The sequence below is a fragment of the Penicillium longicatenatum genome, assembly GCF_028827895.1.
Source record: "Penicillium longicatenatum strain IBT 33135 chromosome Unknown contig_4_segment0_segment0, whole genome shotgun sequence".
In the NCBI taxonomy this organism is placed as follows: domain Eukaryota; kingdom Fungi; phylum Ascomycota; class Eurotiomycetes; order Eurotiales; family Aspergillaceae; genus Penicillium; species Penicillium longicatenatum.
The window spans coordinates 412,936-431,688 of record NW_026643122.1 but is presented as its reverse complement, the minus strand read 5'-3'; the positions used below and the strand labels follow the sequence as shown (position 1 = coordinate 431,688).

The following is an 18,753-nucleotide window of genomic DNA, read 5'->3' as shown; positions in this document are numbered from 1 at the left end:
TTTCTTGCTCGTGGATTTCGAAGTTAATTTTCGTGTCCACCGATGTTTCCAGGCTTCAGGCTCAATTGGGCCCCAATTGACGCGGCTACACAAACCTTCACGAGGCAAAAGACGGAGCACTCCGTCTACATCCAAATTCAACCACCGGTGATAATTCGGCTCCCGGCGCCGACCCACGGGCGGAAACGATCAGATAACTTTCTTTGGCGCGGACACGGACCTTGGAGCGGACCACCGAGCAAATGAAACTTATGTCAGGATTCGGGCATACAAACGATTGCCATCCACGTGGCCGCGTAACTTGATGATCCTGCAAGCAGCCAAGAAGAAATCCGCGAAGAGGATAATCCTCCAACCGAGTTGGTCTGCGGCGTGATAAATCTCTTGATTGGCTACATCCGCCAGCAGCTAACACATTTTCTCCACCAACAACCCAGTCTCTTCTAAAGGTAACTTCCAACCATGGTTAAGATCATCTGATTAGATTTCCCTCCGGTTTCATTTCTTTGGTTTCGAGACTGCAAGGTCCGTGTCCATGGTTAGTTACACCGCTTGTGAGACTTCGATCCACCTATCCCGTAAAGGCCCGCGAAGTGCGGGTGTTGGGGGAAGTCGAAATTAATCGAGATGGAGCTGGGTATGAATGCCATGACATTGCCAAGCTGCCAAGCGGTTCTTAGTGGTTCTTAGTTGATGACTGACGGGATTTCGCCGTGTTTCGGTCGTTACGTAAATGAGTGGAGTAGGCCTGGTAATAAAATGGGTGGGTCTTTGTCTTGGCTGAGACAGCGAAGAGTTTTATCAGATCAAAACTAGAATTGGAGGTGTCATACGTTATTTGTCGCTCCGATGTAGGGTTCGTGAGAGCTGAGGCGTGGTTGTGGAGCTGTCAGTTTGCCATCTCGCGTGGCGCCATCAGCATGGTACATAGAGTGGTGTCATGGATATTGCCTAACTTTAGGTGCCATCCCGATGAGAAGAATTTTACCTGGTTTGTCCAGAGTGGGTAGCTATTATGGCTCTTGATAGAACCTTCCGCTCAAAATGCAAGAGCTCATGATCTCTAAAGCATAGATCTCCGGTAATTGCTACAATTCCAAGACCTCCACGGAGGCTCTCGGTAAGACGAGGAAGAACGTTCTTGGCCTGGAAAATTTCAGCATAGACTGCTGGACAGATGCAGCCGCATCAATTCGATCGTATGATAGTCTCCCCTCTACTATAAAGAGACTTCTACCCCCGTCAACCCCTCATGAGTAGTGGGTCTGCTTAATGAACCCAGAGCGGGCTAGATTCCATCAGAACATCTGATATTGCAGAATATGGAGTAGATCAGTGAGCACCAGGCAAGGATCGACAAAGAATCTCGAACATACAGACACCGAAGATCCACCTCAGCCACATGAACTGAAAGCCTTATCGCTAAACCAATCAATGCAAACTACTGCAAGTTTATTTGCACTTCGTGCTGATCCCCCCAGAATATCAGACTATACCATAAAGGCAGTCGAAGGTCATCAGCACGTACTTCCCAAGAAGACAAGAATGAGGTACAACTGAGCTTCTTATTTCACGAGCTAGGATAGCACTTTGGGATTGACCCACTATTTTGGTAGCGAAGATCATCATCCTTCACTGGAGTACTTGAGACCACGAATGGCACGTACTATCATTCCAACTTGACTATGACTATTGATCAATTGCTATATCCAACAAATTGGGAAATTGTCCAATATAACATAGTGAAAGTGTCTTCATCAACTCTTGCGGGGATTTCAAGCTTGTCCGTCTCTGTGAACAGTCACCTTATGGCTCCTGGCTTTCTTCATATACAACTCAATGATTTAAATTGCCCTCCAATCTTTGTTTAGACCATCTAGTGACAATGAGATATTAAGACTTTTTCTCAGGACCACTCCCATGCCAGCTATGGAAAGCGTCAAAAACATGATAGTGGATATTCAAACCAAGAGCAACTACAGGAATTGGAAACATGCTATCAAGGGGTGCATATTTTGGCCGGCTCCTGAGCGCACTTTGAGAATCTATTTGAGACAACAAATCCAGCTTGCTCCGGCACTTAGATATCCCATTGATATTGCCTTATCACGTTAGCTACAGTATGACAGTATGAGGGAATTCTGAGGCAACTCATCCGTGGTATGGTTGGGACCAGTTTCTACTCTGAAGTTTCCATCTTGAATCCGCATAAGTAATCACCACAAGAAGACGTCAGGATTGAGCTGACAAGCTATTGAATTGGCAGGGTAGACACCAAAGAATCTTCTCGACATCCAAAAACACACACCTGGACATGAAGGCTTCTACTCTGAAGGACCCCTCCAAGTCTTTGAGCTTTTTTTTTCTTTTCGAGATTGGTACGCTTCTGCGGCAGTACATTGTGGAGCAGAAAGGTCTGCGCTGCCTAGATCATTGGCTAGCTTGATCGGTGCTAGTCAAGGTATGGTTTGTCCATTAACGAGCAAATTTTAAATGTCATCTGTAACCAAATTATTGTGGCTCGACTCGGTTTCTCATAACGTTTGAATGTTTGAGTTTAGATTTTCAGTGTTTATCATTATTGTTATTTTCTTTGCGTTGAAAGTCTTGGATTGGCTTGTATGGGATGTTTCGTTTCCCAAAGTAGGCGCGTTTTCGAGTATAAATTCCTGGCCCTTCTTTCTTTGATCCCAAACTTCTCTTCTTTTTATTTTGTTTCTTATCTTCTCTCATACACTTCGAGTAAAGCTTTTTATCTACAATTCCACAATTCATGCTTCTTTCAATCGTTTTTCCATACGTGATATAGGTGTTTTCGCCACGCTTCGCAAAATCTTTTTGAGGTGCCCTTTCCCTGGTACCATTGCCGTCGATTCTGGAGACTGGGCATGTTCAAGGGAGCAGGTTTCTAGCAGGTTTCTCAGATGAATCATGATGAGAACATGGACGGACATCGGGGGACTCTGATGCGCTCAATACAAAGGACAAGATAACGCTTAGATACTATCTAGAAGATATGTAGGTAAAAGCAAATATGTAAGGCTCCGAGGCCAATAGCGTGGTTATATCTAGTCAAAGTTTTTTCCTGTCCACGAAGCCAATACTGCTTTCTTATCGAGGCTATCGAGTATTTTAGAGCACCTTTAAAATTGATGGGAAGATACCAGTACGGAACAGAGAAAGAGGTTCACTTGTTCTTTGGAAATGTTTCAAATGACTGGGTCTACTCTTTGTCCTTGGAGTGAGATTTTTCCCGTCTTTTTTACCTGAGAGTATTTCAAAGGCATCGGCAGTCTGGATTTCTTGGAAATCATCGGAGACTAGTTCATGGTGTGGCAGAAGCACCAATCCTGTGACTTCGGCAATTTATCTTTATCTAGGGGCTGTCACGACCAATTCGGCTCCTTGCACTGTACTGTATCTGTCCGTGTAGTTTCTTAAAGCCTGCAGTCTCCCTATCGAGCCCCAGAGAAACACTTCCTCTTCGAGTAGTCTAGTCCTGATCTTACACGTGCAAGAGTGGGGTGATAACCCAGATACTTGGATAGGGTGATAACCATAGATCTAGGTAAGGGGGGAAAGTCTTATTCCGGCTGAATTGAGCATTAGGAACCTTGGCATGAGGCCCAATTGATTGTTTACGGTAGGTTCGAGTTCTGTCGAGGTTCACAAGTTCTCTAAACCCCCTCTGATCCACATTGCCAGTTATCCTATGCCCTTGGGCTATGACATGCATGGAAGCCGGAAATTCCGTGCAATGCCACCAGGGGGAAGCCGAGGGTTATCAACCGGCATGCGGGCAGAAGTACGCTGGTTGGTTCTGCGGAATGAAAAGGGCCGATTGTTGCCCGAAACGGCTAGTGCGCTGGTTGACCTTCCACGGACCCTCTTCATAGCCAATCAGCTTGCCTCGTGCGCGAGTAGCTTCGACGATGCAGGACTTTGCCACGAGGAGAACCCGCGTGGGAGCGGAAAGAGGGAAATGAACATGCGACGGCTACCCCTCTGTCTTTTTTCTCGTCTCTGTCCCTCGTTTTTCTTTTGAATATCGCCTTATTTTGGACTTCAATATCCAAAATTCGTGATTTCCCCAGATTCTCCCGATAAGCTGATAAGCATCATACCAATGGACGTCGAGGCAACTGCAAGTACTGCTTCCGCAGGCGACAAGTTCAAGTCGCGCAGCAATACTTCATTGGCTGACCGCTCGATTGCGCATGGCGAAAATGATTTACTGGGAGGAGAGAGAGTGGACCAGGTTCTGGCGGCCAAGATGAACCTGATCAACGACGTGAGTTCCCGCGGTACTACCCAATGGCTATGGAAAGACTAATGGTTTCCCCTGGTCCAGACGATCGATGAGATCGGATTCACCCCTCATCACTGGAAGTTGTTCTGTCTGAACGGTTTCGGATATGCTGTCGACTCTCTTATCCTTCTTATCCAGTCGATCATCTCGACGCAGGCCGGGTACGAATTTCAGCCTAGCTTTTCGACAGGCTTGACAATCGCTGTCTATGTAGGAATGCTGGTGGGTGCCATCTTTTGGGGATTCTCCGCGGACATTATCGGTCGTCGCTTTGCGTTCAATGTTTCCCTGTTCGTCTCCGCGGTCTTCACTATTGTGGCCGGCGCGTCGCCATCGTGGATTGTCCTGGGTCTCTTCATCTGCCTCAGCGCATTTGGTGCCGGTGGAAACCTGGTGCTAGACACCACTGTTTTTCTCGAGTATCTTCCTAGCAAGAACCAATGGCTGCTGACGCTGATGGCAGCCTGGTGGGGTAAGCGTGGCTTCGAGAATCAGTGAAAAGCGACGACTAACCACTTCTCCCATCTCCTAGGTCTCGGTCAGCTTATCGCCGGTCTGTTTGCCTGGGCTTTCCTCCCGAACTACTCGTGTGCCGATGCGGCTAGTTGCACACATGACAACAACATGGGCTGGCGCTACGTCTGGTATACATCGGGCGCCTTTGTGTTTGTTCTGTCTATCTTGCGTATCACGATCATCCGGCTGGAGGAGACTCCCAAGTTCCTTCTCTCTGAGGGAAAGGACGAGGATGCTTTGCGCGTTCTCCGCAATATCGCTGAAAAATACCAGCGCCCTTGTAGCCTGACCCTCGAGCGCCTCCAAGCGTGTGGAATTACAACCCAACGCAAGACGACAACGGCCGGTATGACCCAACGACTGATCGATCCACGAGAAATTATATTCCACTTCAAGGGACTGTATGCGACACGGAAAATGGCGTTGTCCACTACCTTGGTGTGGTTCTCCTGGCTTCTGATTGGTCTCGCCTACCCATTGTACAACGTCTTTCTACCTTCATATCTGTCATCCCGTGGCGCCCAATTCGGAGAGTCAAGTCAGTACGTTACATGGCGCAACTATGCGATCAACAACACTTGCAGTATCTTTGGACCTGTCCTGGCGGGCTTCATGTGCCGTTCACCCTGGTTCTGGGGCCGTCGTGGAACCATGATCATCGGCGCTTTGATCACCATGATTTTCTTCTTCTGTTACACCCAGGTGCGCACAGAAAATCAGAACGTCGGCTTCACATGCACGATATCGTTCTGTTTGAATATCTACTATGGCACTCTATACGCGTATACCCCTGAGGTTTTCCCCTCGGCTCACCGAGGCACTGGAAATGGTGTTGCCATCGGACTCAATCGAATTATGGGTATCGTCAGTGCCATCGTGGCCCATTTTGCCAATGTAAGTTGCACGCCTGAATTTTCCCAAGCAAAACTAACTGTTATGTAGACCAAGACAGCAGTCCCGATCTACATCTGTGCCGCGCTTTATATTGTTATGGCTATCGTTTCCGCAGTCTTGCCCTTCGAGCCATACGGTCGACGAAGCAGCTAGATCCATTACCGGGAAAGACCATGGGAGACATGCCTAGTGGTTTTCTTCTCTTAGGGACGGTGATTACAAAATTTGCTCTCTATTATGAAGCAATTTTTAGCTCTGCCGATGTCGCTTCTAAAGCGCCTAATATGTTCCTGGAGTCTGCCCTCATATGGCTGCTTCAATGTGCCAATGCCGCAAACTTACATCCGGATATCCGAGCTATAACAGCAGCCTGCTGTTCAATCCCGAAGGTGATCGGGGTCCAAATCTATGATCCTAGAATAAAGCATTTCCGTGGATTAACGGATATTCTTATCATTAAACCTTCACAGCAGCCTTGATTGTGGTTGCCTTGACTAGAACATGGTACATATTCATTGTTCAAATTTAGTTGTGTTAGTTTCTCATATAACTGATGTTGTGCATTCCTCCACCTTAATTCTTGGTATCGTAGGACATTACATATCGAAATTTCAGTGGGTGTTCATGCCAAGATAGCCTTAGTATACTGTACACTGCTATATATATGCATCATAAGGTTCTCCGATAAACGACTCAAAGATCGAGGACAGGTGGCTTTAAGTGTTGCAAAATAACAATTTGACAGACAATACATAGAGTGAAGCTTACACAATTATCCTATCATTTGCGTACTGAACATTTGCTTTATCTGGTGGTCCCTGGCGCGATGTCGGCTGCACTCGGTCTTATCAGCGACTCCCCGCAGTTCGCAATTCGGAGCGACCCCGTTACGCAACTTCCAATCTCCCCTCTGAACACACATTCCATCACCATGGCTACCTTTCTGAAGAAGCCCTTAAAGCTTGCCCTGGTGCAGCTTGCATCCGGTATGGATATTCTTGAAATACTCCAGTTTGATGGCTAACCTTTCTAGGTGCGGACAAGGCCGTCAACCTTTCGCACGCCCGGAGCAAGGTCCTCGAGGCTGCACAAGCTGGCGCACGCTTGATTGTGCTCCCAGAGTGCTTCAACTCACCCTACGGCACACAATATTTCCCTAAATTCGCCGAAACCCTCCACCCTTCTCCCCCCACGAAGGAACAGTCACCCTCATTTCACGCGCTATCGGCCATCGCCGCCGAAGCGAACGCATACTTGATCGGCGGCAGTATCCCTGAGCTCGAACAGTCCACCAATAAGTACTACAACACCTCACTGGTCTTCTCGCCATCTGGCTCATTGATCGGCACCCATCGCAAGACACACTTGTTTGACATTGATATCCCGGGCAAGATCGCGTTCAAGGAGAGCGATGTGTTGTCGCCAGGTAATCAATTGACCGTGATTGATCTCCCAGAATATGGAAAGATTGGTCTGGCCATCTGTTACGACATCCGGTTCCCCGAAGCCGCTATGATCGCAGCCCGCAAGGGCGCTTTCTTACTCGTGTACCCTGGTGCATTCAATACAACTACCGGCCCAGTCCACTGGTCCCTGCTTGGCCGGGCGCGCGCTGTGGATAACCAGTCGTATGTGGCGCTGTGCAGTCCTGCCCGTGATCTGGACGCCACTTATCATGCCTACGGTCACAGTTTGATTACTGACCCTAGCGCCAATATCTTGACCGAGGCGGAAGAAAAGGAGACTATTATTTATGCGGATTTGGATAACGATAGCATCGTGAACATTCGCAAGAGCATTCCCATTTACACTCAGCGGCGGTTTGACCTTTACCCTGATGTGAGCGGTGAGGGATCTCAATAAATGTACTCCACACCTACTTAGAGGACAATTGAATACAAAATATGTAGCTTTCTTCCAATTCTCGCTCTGTCCGTGGGTCGTATCGGAGAATTGACTAACCAGCAAAAAGTGATGCCTGATTATTAAGGAGGGCTGAGGACTGAAAGGTTGACACCCGAAGTTCGTGGCAGCAATAGATCCCTGCAACATCACATGATCCACAACCAATCACCGTCCTCCCGCCGCCTAAGCGAGCCACACTCACCCGAAACCACAAATTGTGAATTTCCACTCATCGACCACTTTCGCCCACAGTCGACACCGAACCCTTCCAGTCAGTATTCCTGCGCACATTCACCCTCCCAACTCTCTCTAACACTCCTGCAGAGATGTCCAACGTCCAGCAGACCGGAAAGAAGCAGCGCTCGGCCATTGCCGACGTGGTGTCCCGCGAGTACACCATCAACCTGCACCGCAGAGTATGTTGAACCCGAAACCCTTTACCCACGACAAAAGTGTGAGGAATCTGTGGAGGCATAATATGGAAATGGACAGAGAACACCTTGCTTCTGAAATACGGAGTCGGGGTTTTGAATTCTTCAATGAATTTTGAGGGTCCTTGTGCGCGGGTTCTTGTCTTGGCTTGGTGATTTGGATGTAAAATTCCTTTTTCTCCAACCCGACTCGAAAACCCATGCCAGTCCCCTCGGAATGTGATCTGTGGGCAACCGCGGTTTTAACTCGTCTTCGCGACGAACCTGTCATCTGCAGATTTGAAATATAGTTTTGCAAGTGACATCCCAGACCCTATAAACGGGAACGGGAACCACAAAAAAAAAAGAAGAATTAGTTTGATGAAGTCCACCTATATGGCCGAAACCAGAACATCACAGAGCTTTGTCTCTACACGATGGCATTCGGGCGGAAGACTAATTACAACTTCTTTTCGGGAATATAGTGCCACGGTGTTAGCTTCAAGAAGCGCGCTCCTCGTGCCATCAAGGAGATCCGTGCTTTCGCCGAGCATGCTATGGTGAGTCTAGCAAATCTTCTTTCCTCTGCGGGGAATTTTCGTCTGGTCTCAGATTTCTGACTCGGTTCTTTTCTTTTGCGCATTATAGGGCACCAAGGATGTCCGCCTCGACCCCCAGCTGAACAAGAAGGTCTGGGAGGCCGGTATCAAGGGTGTTCCTTTCCGTCTCCGCGTTCGCATCTCCCGCAAGCGTAACGATGAGGAGGGTGCTGAGGAGCGTCTGTACTCCCACGTCCAGGCTGTCAACGTCAAGAACCCCAAGGGTCTGCACACCGCTACCGTCGATGACGCGTAAATGAGGTCCACCTTGTCGTTATCTTCGCTTCTATGATTCCATGTTACACTTGGGGTTCGGTTGGGGCTTTTTCAAAATAAAAATACCTTTTTCATACCTTTGCTTCTGTTCCTGCTTGTAGATATTAGGTAGATCCTATCTTACTGTTCGTTTCGACTACGCCAGGTCAATGTTGGCAGACACGAACCCAGTTATCAAGGGTAATCTTGAAGTGCTTCAATCCTTCTGTCCGTGTTACCAGCTTGCAACGGACTACTCGAGGCGATCATCGTCAACACACCGCCTTGGAAGTACTTGGATGCACAAATATAATAGTCAAACCTCGGCATTCGTAGCTGGAAATGAACATGATGGTGTGGGTAACTTGTAATATTGAACATCACACTAATGAAACTCGATGTATGAATCGTGCCTTGTATTCCTGGGGAGTCTAATCAAAAGTGAATTTGGTAGTTCTTAAGTACTGGTCGGCAGTACAATTTTCGCAGGGGTGCTCAAGACCTTAAGCTCGGCTAACCAAGCACTTCTAACTAGTAATAAATTGGAGGGAGACAGTACCATTCGTTGGAAAGAGGGAAAGGATGCAGTAATTAGAATTGAACTCCGGAAATGACTATCCATATCGTAAAGTACATGTTTTCTGAATCGCCGTGGATTTTGGTTTTGAGAGTATCTAGCCACGTCTAGTACTTGATGGCCTCCACTTTCTCGTGGAAACCCTTGATTGCATCGGCCTTTACCCGGACGGCCCAGTGCTCAGGCGGGCCATCTGCCCGCGGGACCATGAACTGCACCGAGTTATTGCTGAGTTGGTAATCGAACTCTTTCTTTAGGAGTGAGTTTAAGATAACGGAGCCGCTTGGGTCTGCACGAATGACGATGCGTGCACGACCACTCTCGTGAACGAGAAGGCTGGCAAACCCAGTGCCCTGAGATACCCAGCCGGTGCCGAGCTTGAAAGCGCGAGCACGACACTTGAAGACACACTCTTCACCCTCCGTTTCAGCTGCGTCTTCAGCCAGACTGAAGATGGCACCAGGTGCTGACTCATCATCATTGGCCTCAGAGTTGCTTTTCTCAGTAGTTTCAGCAGCAGGCTTCAAGGGAGTCTGAGAGACTCCAAATTGAATTGGTTGCGTGGGTTTCCAAGTCTGGTCAGAAGACTTGGCCTGCTTGGAATCACGCAGGGCATTTCCGGCGGTATCATCTTCAGCACGGGGTTTGGGAGAGGTAGTCTTATCCCCAGAATCAGACTCGTCGCTATCTTTGTCATTCTCCAAGATCTTCGGTGTAGAGATACGACCAAAGATATTCTCGGAGTCGGAAAGAGGGACTAAAGATGACTCGAAAATCGAAGCAGAAGAAGATGGAGCGGGGGACTCAGCAGGAGTAGGTGTGGCTGACTTGGCGGATTCCGCCGGCTTGAAGCCTTGTCCTGGAACCCAGACGGCTTTAGCGGTTTCAGCCTTTCCAGCATCGGCCGCAAACTTTGCAAGCTTCTCGCGTTGTTTTTCGGCGTCGCGACGTTCCCATTCTTCCTCGTCGTCTTCTTCAGAGTCAAACTCCTCAGCCTTGCGCTTGGCCTTCTCCTTGGCCGCAGTGCTTTCGGCTGTCTTCTTGAACTGTGCCATAAAATCGACAGGGCCGGAGGTTGCATTCCCAAACTTAGGTGGAGCAGAAGACGACGGACCACCGAACAATGGTGGGGCAGGAGATGAAGATGCACCACCAAACTTGGGGGGAGCAGGAGAGGATGCACCACCGAACAATGGCGGGGCAGGAGATGAAGATGCATCACCAGACTTGGGGGGAGCAGGAGAGGATGCACCACCGAACAATGACGGGGCAGGAGATGAAGATGCACCACCAAATTTGGGGGGAGCAGGAGAGGATGCACCACCGAACAATGACGGGGCAGGAGAAGCCGGCGCACCGCCGAGCTTAGTGGAAGCAGACTGAAGCGAGCCATTTTCCAACTCAGGGGGAGTAGGTTTAGGGGAAGAGAACGACTTCGCAAAAATGTTGGACGTGGCGGAACCATTTACGCCATTGGTCACAGGAACTTTAGATTGACCATTCTGAGTGGGAGTTTTCTCAGAGGACCAGGATTCGTTGTCACGCTTCTTGACTGGTTCACCCAAGCTCTTGCGAACCTTCATGTAGAAAAGAAGGATATTATCAAACGATGTCTCTCCAGGCTTGACCTTGGCGATTTGCTGTTGGAAATGCATATCCAAGGTCCGAATCTTCCAAAGCACCTCAGCTTTGTCCTTGAGTTCCTGGGTCAAATCGTCGCCGAAGTCCGGAGTTGGAAACTGCCCTCTCACATCATTTGAAGTGGTGGTATTACGGCCCGCAATTGGTTTCTGACCGGACATTTCGTGCGCGGACCCAGTAACGGGAGAAGGATTCCCATTCACTTTCTCGGGCTTCGAAGTCGCTGGAGTGAATGATAATGGGGCGGAAGGCTTCTCTGTTGTCGAGGAGGCGCTGAGTCCAGCAAACGGATTGCCTGAGGGTGCTGGTGCGGCAGTATTTGTGGCGGAAAAGAGATTGGAGGCTGTCGATGGAGTGGTGTTCACTTTCTCTGGCTGTGAACCAGAAGGCGTAGCAGCGCCGAAGAGGGGTGCTTTTTGCGTTCCATTGACCGCTTCGGGCTCCGCAGACTTTGAAGCCGCTGGAGTGAAGGAGAATGGTGATGACGGCTTCTCTGCTATCGTCGAGGCGCTAAGTCCAGCAAACGGATTGCCTGAGGGTGTTGGTGCGGCAGTGTTTGCGGCAGAAAAGAGGTTGGGAGCTTTAGTCGGAGTGGATTTTGATCCATCTGGCTGAGAAGGCTTCTCTGCTGTTGATGAGGCGCTAAGTCCCGCAAATAGATTGCCTGATGATGCCGGTGTGGTAGCCTTTGTGTTGGAAAAGATATTTGGAGCAGTGAATGGAGTGGTTTTCACTGTCTCTGGCTGTGAAGCAGGTGTAGAAGCACCGAAGAGTGGCGCTTTTTGCGTTTCATTAGCTTCGGGCTCCGCAGGCTTCGAAGCCGCTGGAGTGAAGGAGAACGGGGATGATGGCTTCTCTGTTGTCGATGAAGCGCCGAGCCCAGCAAACGGATTGCTTGAGGATGCTGGTGCCGCCGTTTTTGTGGCGGAGAAGAGATTGGGAGCTGAGGTTGAGGTGGACTTAAATCCATCTGGTTGAGAAGGCTTCTCTGCTGTTGATGAGGCGCCGAGTCCAGCAAAAAGATTGCCTGAGGGTACTGGGGTTGCAGCCATTGTGGCGCCAAAGAGACTGGGGGCTGTCGATGGATTGGTGTTCACTTTCTCTGGCTGTGAACCAGAAGGCGTAGCAGCGCCGAAGAGGGGTGCTTTTTGCGTTCCATTGACCGCTTCGGGCTCCGCAGGCTTCGAAGCCGCTGGAGTAAAGGAAAACGGGGATGACGGCTTCTCTGATGCCGATGAAGCGCCGAGCCCAGCAAACGGATTGCTTGAGGATACTGGTGCGGCAGCCTTTGTTGCGGAAAAGATATTGGGAGCTGTGGATGAAGCGGTGTTCGATTTCTCTGGTTGTGAAGCAGGCGTAGCAGCACCAAACAAGGGAGTCGAAGATCCCGAGTCACCGAACAGACTACGATTCAGAGAAGGCGCAGAGGGCAAGGAGGGCGAAGTGTTTCCAGCAGGCGCCTTGGGCTTGCTATCAGGCGAGGTTTGCATGGAGTCTGCAACAGAATTCGTTCCGGCATTATTGGTAGCCGGCTGTCCGAACAGGCCAGTCCCGGTAGCTGTGCTTGCGGGCTGGGCTCCGAACGGAGTGGATGCGAAAGATGGCTGTTGGGTAGTAGATTGGTTGCTTCCGAAGCCGCCAAAAGAGAAGGGAGTGTTTTGTTGGGCTGGCTGAGAGGAGGTGGAGTCACCAGTACCGAAAGAACCAGCAGAAAAAGAAGAGCCAGTGGCAAAGGGGTTAGCAGCAGGAGCAGAGCTAGAGGAGCCAAAGCCTCCAGAGAAATTGAAACCTGGCTGGCTACCGCCGCCAAAGGAGAAGGGGGTTGAATTGGCTTGGCTGGACTGCGTGGGAGTCGAGCTGGCTCCCGGGAAACTTTGAGTCTGGCCGAAATTAAAGCCTGTCGACTGGGCCGGGGGAGCACTGAATCCAGCAGTAGGAGCGGTGGATAGGGAGGAGAAGGCACCGCCAGATTGCTGGGGGGCGCCAGCTCCAGACACTGGGGTTGTCCCTCTGGGACGCTTCCGGATGTCTTTAATTCTATTATCATCCAACTCCTCGTTAGCCTTTCTCTTTTTCACACCCCCATCGCGGGCCTGCGGGGACTGAAGCCCATAGGAGCCCCGAACACTGAACTCAGAAAGAACCATTGTTGTTTATGGAAAGAAAAAAGAACGGGGAGAAAGAGTTGCAGGCAGAGAAGGGAAATGTAAACGACGGGGAGAAGAGAGGAAGAAATTGTAGTCGAAGACACTGGAGGGATGCAGTGAATCTCCAGTACTTTCGGCAGGCAACGATCAATCCCAATTTGAAACGAAACGTTGCCATATTCACTGTCTCCAAGGGAAGCAGGTTTGTCACCTAGTATCAACTCCCGATCCCGCCTCAACACTCTCCTCCCATCGTTCAAGTAACAACACTCGACAATAAATATAGCAAGTAAAATAAATGCACACAACTTACTTTCTACTGGCTAGCTGCGCAGCTGTTGCCCGCTGAGGCTTCTCTTCCGGTGTGCCATGCATGCCAAAAATGTTTTCATCTTCCTTGGATCCCTGAGGACCTTGCGCCGTGCGTTTAGACATCTGTGGCGATATTTATTGTGGTATGTGTGGTGATCTTTTCACGGCGTTCAAAGCTTATCATTCACAGTCGTGAATCACAGGGACCTGATGCACACTCTCCAAAGATCGATGACGATCCCTCAATTCAAGCTGTGCACATGCACGACACAGGCTTGCAGGTGTTATGGCCTTTCTATGAGCTTGATAGCTCTCAATGGATTATTCGACTTCGATCTCCGTTCGCGCTCGGGAGCGGTCCGCACTCGAGTCCGTCACGCGTAGTGGTGATCTGTTGTCGCAGGCGGAGCTCTGAATCCAAGACTTCACGAGAAGCCAAGGCACCACTCCAACGGGAACTGGTACAGAGACAATCAATCGAGGGAAGGCGAATGCGAGTTGATGAGGAATGAACTCGATGGGTTAAGTTGTGGTGTCCCGGTTGACACGACCTTGTTCGCGATCCGTCGCGCAAACTACAACGGTCACCAGAGTCAGAATCAAGAGAATCAAGAGAAGTGTGAGACTGGAAGGATGTCTCTTGATGATCGAGAAGCTACTCTGGGTGGGTTAGAATGGAAATGGAGAAGTGCCTGGTTGGAGGTTTTTTCCGTGATGGCCTCGCGGAGAAACAGAAGGCGAGAAAAATCTCGGTCACGTGATGCAGCACTTCTTGGCAAAGTTGTTTTTACTACTTACAGACTACAGTATCTGAGTCCTTGACTGCAAGGACGCGAATACTAGTTCTCAAGTGACAGATGTTATGAGACGAAGTCCCAAGGCTGGGTTGATCTCGCGTCCGGTTGGAGTCTCGGATTATGACGCAGCGAAGGAAAAGTCCGTCTTAAACCCGTTGGGCTGGTTGCTGCAAGTTCCCGTGCACATTGGTCTGGATTCGTCAGGGAGTATTCTGTACACCTCAACGTACTGTTGATTCAGTTATTTAATATCTAACGATTTATATTGCAAGTTTTTTAAACCTATTTTCCACATTCGGCAAATTTGCTATCTATGCCACCTGCATAGTACAGAAGCACTTGCAAGGTTGAGTGCCTGGATGAAAGTATATATCTTCCCACAACAACTTCAACTGTAAAATAGACATCCCTATCCAGAATCCCAAACGTATTTCAATTCTCAGTCCTCAGTAAACCCCTAAAACTCGTCAAGATCCTGTATTTTAAGGCTCGAGGGTTCAAACAAGGAAATGGTAAAATCTTTAGAGGCACTCATGTGAGTAGTTCCTTCAAGGTTACAAGGTTACTCGCTCCATGGCACCTGGCCACCTGCACACTTAGATATTAGGCCCAACCAACCTTCCAAGGATGAAACTTTGGCGTCTTCTCGAACTCTTATTGATGATTCACTTGTTTCGCATTCTGTTCCAAGTCATTATATGGACCGAATAGATCCTACTCCTGCGCCAAATGTAACATGGCATTCGTCACCTTGAGCCACGAGCGCTTGCCATTTCCAAACCATGGTAATAAGGCGTCATGATCAACCAATTCTATGTACTGGAGAACTAGGAGTTTCCAGGACTTATGCTGAACCTGGAGACCTGGTAATTCTTCACTAATTCGCAGCGGATGATTTCTCCAATCGGCTTTTTATTTTCTGGGGATCAAGCACGGCCGGCTGACCCACCCCGCATGAAGGAAAATCACAAAAGTATCATCTCCCTTCATGTTTGAGAAGTTGACAAGAAAACTTTCGTCTCCTTTCATCCCTGTGACACATCGCACACCCGGCATGACCCCTGAGTCGCATTTTCTTCAACTGTGGCGGCAATAGAATCTGCAGCTAGTCACATTCCTTTCCGCTTTTCGATCAGCTCCGCTCGACTAGCCCGAATGGATTACCGACATGATGTATTTATTGCTGACATGATCAACCCCTATAGGCCACGCCCGAATATATCGACAGGGGAACGCCCAGTGGGGCAGGATCGGCATGTTGATTCCAATTCTTTCCACCTAGATCATGAGGCAGTCCGACCAGCGTGACAATCTGAGTCCTAGCGGACAATGGAAAAGGCGATCTATTGGACCAGGCTGTCATGCTTTGATTTAAGGGTCATTCGCAATCTATAACCCCGTGTCAAGTTGTATTCCGGGGTAGGATTCTATGACTGGTTCGTGATGGACTAAGAATGGTGTGGAGGCGTTCCAGCTCCACCCCCTGGCTCTGTGTTGACACGCGCGTATCATGCATCACATCGAACTAGATGTCCGGGACTGTATGCCAGGTGGATACAAGACCAGGTCATTCCCCTCTGCATCATGGATCCATCCCCACTTCCCATTGTCTAGCGAAGGCTTGGTGTTAAGATGCATTTTGCTTCGCTGATCTCCGGTTTTTCATTGCTAGCATACGCGCATGCCCATGTGCTAGACACACGGCATGTGGGTAAGCAACACCGGGACTCTCATCCCGGTCGTCGATCGGTCCATGCGCCTGGCAATTCAGTAGACGCTGACTTTAGTGTCCCAACACCCATCGCGTCTCTCGACTTCTCGGTGGACGTGTCTATTGACGCGACAGATGATGCTTCATACTGGCTGGCAGATATCGCGCACCAGGGTATCGCGGCTTTCAATTCCAATCCCTCAGACTATACTGTCTTCCGCAATGTCAAGGACTATGGTGCCAAAGGTAATGTCTACAAGTATTCTTCCAATAGGAATGCAATTGCTCACATTATTATTTTTCTTAACAAAAAGGCGACGGTGTAACCGATGATACTGCAGCCATCAATCTCGCCATTAGTTCCGGAGGTCGTTATGGACCGTCGAGCGGACGTACGTCTACCACCACGCCTGCTATTGTATACTTCCCGTCGGGAACCTACTTGATCTCCACCTCCATCATCAACTATGACTTCACTCAATTGATCGGCAATGCAAACTCAATCCCGGTGATCAAGGCCACTGCTGGTTTCACGGGCCTGGGTATGATTGATGGGGACCAATACCAAAGCAGCGGAAATGCGGGTTGGACTGCGACGAACGTGTTCTTCAGGCAGATTCGGAATTTGAAACTGGATCTCACCTCTATTCCAGCAGCAACTGCCGCGACGGGGATCCACTGGCCTGTAGGACAGGCTACTAGTATCCAGAATGTTCAGATCGTGATGAGCTCTGCCTCTGGAACTCAACACCAAGGCCTTTTCATTGAGAATGGTAAGTTGACCATCCGATAGTGTTCGAGCCAAAATTGATTGTGATTATTTCCTAGGATCCGGAGGCTTCTTGACCGACATCACCATCACTGGTGGTCTGTATGGTGCAAACATCGGCAGTCAGCAATTTACCATGCACAACCTGGTCATCTCCAATGCAGTTACAGCTATTTCGCAGATCTGGAACTGGGGCTGGACTTACCAGGGTCTGACCATCACAAATTGCACCACTGCAATCTCGATCAACAATGGCGGTGCTGGCAACCAGCTTGTTGGCTCCGTCAATGTCTTCGACAGCAGCATCACAGACTGTTCGACTTTCATTACCACAGCCTGGCAAACCTCCACTTCGTCCAATGGCAGTCTTATCCTGGAGAACATCGCTCTTACTGACGTCCCTGTCGCTGTGAAGGGGCCCAGCGGTACCGTCCTTGCCGGGTCATCGGGCGCAATGACCATCAGTGCGTGGGGTCAAGGCCACAAGTACTCCCCTAATGGCCCTACCAGCTTCCAGGGCACATTCACTGCCCCGACGCGCCCATCTGCTTTGCTTGCCAGTGGGTCTTCCAGATACTACACCAAGACGAAGCCCCAGTACTCAGCTTCGCCCACCTCTTCTTTTGTCAGTATAAGAAGTGCAGGTGCCGCAGGTGATGGCACAACCGACGATACCACAGCTATTCAATCGGCCCTGACGTCGGCTGCGTCCTCCGGCTCAATCGTTTTCTTCGATCAAGGAACATACAAGGTCACCAAAACTCTCTACTTTCCTCCTGGCCTTCGAGTCGTGGGTGAGGCCTACCCTGTGATCATGGCCAGCGGTAGCGTCTTCTCCGACATCTCCACTCCTGTCCCAGTGATTCAAGTCGGCAAGAGTGGAGAGTCAGGCTCAATCGAATGGTCTGATATGATTGTTAGCACCCAGGGATCCGCACCAGGCGCCGTACTCATTGAATGGAACCTAGCAGCCGTGTCAGGCTCCGGGATGTGGGATGTGCACACCCGGATTGGTGGCTTCGATGGCTCAGACCAACAAGTTGCCCAGTGCCCTACTTCCGCAGCCGTCTCTGCAGCGTGTGAAAATGCGTACATGTCTATGCACATCACCAGCTCAGCAAGTGGTGTATACATGGAGAATAACTGGCTGTGGACCGCTGACCACGACATTGATGATGCAAGCTACACTCGTGTCTCTCTTTATTCTGGTCGTGGTCTGCTGGTTGAAGGAACGAATATTTGGCTGTGAGTTGATGATATCTCTCCTTTGATTGAATTCTTGCTTACCCTTTCAGATATGGAACCGCGGTTGAGCACCACTCGCTCTACCAATACCAGTTCTCCGGTGCCAGCTCGGTTGTGGCAGGCTTCATCCAGACCGAATCACCGTAAGCAAACCTGGGCAGAACCTTGAATCGACCATTTTCATATTAACAAATTACCTCTCAGGTACTACCAGCCCAACCCCGATGCGGCCGACAGCCCATATCCAACAAATTCTGCTCTCAACGACCCCGACTACAGCACCTGTCTTTCCGGCAACTGTGATGCTCTCGGTCTACGTGTTCTCAATAGCGACAACATCCTTATTTACGGTGCTGGTCTGTACAGCTTCTTCAATAACTACAGCACCGATTGCTCCACATTTCCGACACCAGAGAACTGTCAGAGCGAGATCTTCAGTGTTGAGGGCTCCACCAGTGGTCTGACGGTCTATACCCTCAGCACAGTAGGCACAACCAACATGATTGTCAAGGATGGGACTTCTTTGGCCGTCGTGAGTGATAACTTGGACACGTACGCCGCTACGATCGCATACTTTACCCTATAGGACTTTCATTGTAGGTATTTTCGTATCATGTCCTTGTACATACTTTGCTATATGCAATCCCTTCTGTGGAATATACCCTG

The 18,753-nt window shown here is 49.5% G+C and overlaps 5 protein-coding genes across 5 annotated transcripts; 4 read left to right on the top strand and 1 right to left on the bottom strand.

Moving 5' to 3' along the window:
- Positions 1–4,126: 4,126 nt before the first annotated feature.
- N7484_006956 (MFS transporter) lies at positions 4,127–5,872 on the top strand (the record flags this gene model as incomplete). Its single annotated transcript, XM_057117343.1, has 4 exons — positions 4,127–4,291; positions 4,352–4,781; positions 4,842–5,719; positions 5,768–5,872. The coding sequence occupies 4 exons, from the start codon at positions 4,127–4,129 to the stop codon at positions 5,870–5,872; spliced, it is 1,578 nt and encodes a 525-aa protein (XP_056970378.1).
- A 673-nt stretch (positions 5,873–6,545) lies between these two features.
- On the top strand, positions 6,546–7,582 carry N7484_006955 (carbon-nitrogen hydrolase family protein; the record flags this gene model as incomplete). The annotated part of the gene is made up of 2 exons (XM_057117342.1): positions 6,546–6,705; positions 6,753–7,582. The coding sequence occupies 2 exons, from the start codon at positions 6,546–6,548 to the stop codon at positions 7,580–7,582; spliced, it is 990 nt and encodes a 329-aa protein (XP_056970377.1).
- A 192-nt stretch (positions 7,583–7,774) lies between these two features.
- On the top strand, positions 7,775–8,889 carry N7484_006954 (60S ribosomal eL31 domain-containing protein; the record flags this gene model as incomplete). The annotated part of the gene is made up of 4 exons (XM_057117341.1): positions 7,775–7,895; positions 7,949–8,040; positions 8,520–8,594; positions 8,683–8,889. The coding sequence occupies 4 exons, from the start codon at positions 7,775–7,777 to the stop codon at positions 8,887–8,889; spliced, it is 495 nt and encodes a 164-aa protein (XP_056970376.1).
- A 683-nt stretch (positions 8,890–9,572) lies between these two features.
- Positions 9,573–13,253, bottom strand: N7484_006953 (uncharacterized protein; the record flags this gene model as incomplete). The annotated part of the gene is made up of 1 exon (XM_057117340.1): positions 9,573–13,253. The coding sequence occupies one exon, from the start codon at positions 13,251–13,253 to the stop codon at positions 9,573–9,575; it is 3,681 nt and encodes a 1,226-aa protein (XP_056970375.1).
- Positions 13,254–15,994: 2,741 nt separating this feature from the next.
- On the top strand, positions 15,995–18,673 carry N7484_006952 (glycoside hydrolase family 55 protein; the record flags this gene model as incomplete). The annotated part of the gene is made up of 5 exons (XM_057117339.1): positions 15,995–16,319; positions 16,388–16,846; positions 16,902–18,087; positions 18,138–18,230; positions 18,292–18,673. 5 exons carry the CDS (start codon positions 15,995–15,997, stop codon positions 18,671–18,673), a joined length of 2,445 nt encoding a protein of 814 aa, XP_056970374.1.
- Positions 18,674–18,753: the final 80 nt, after the last annotated feature.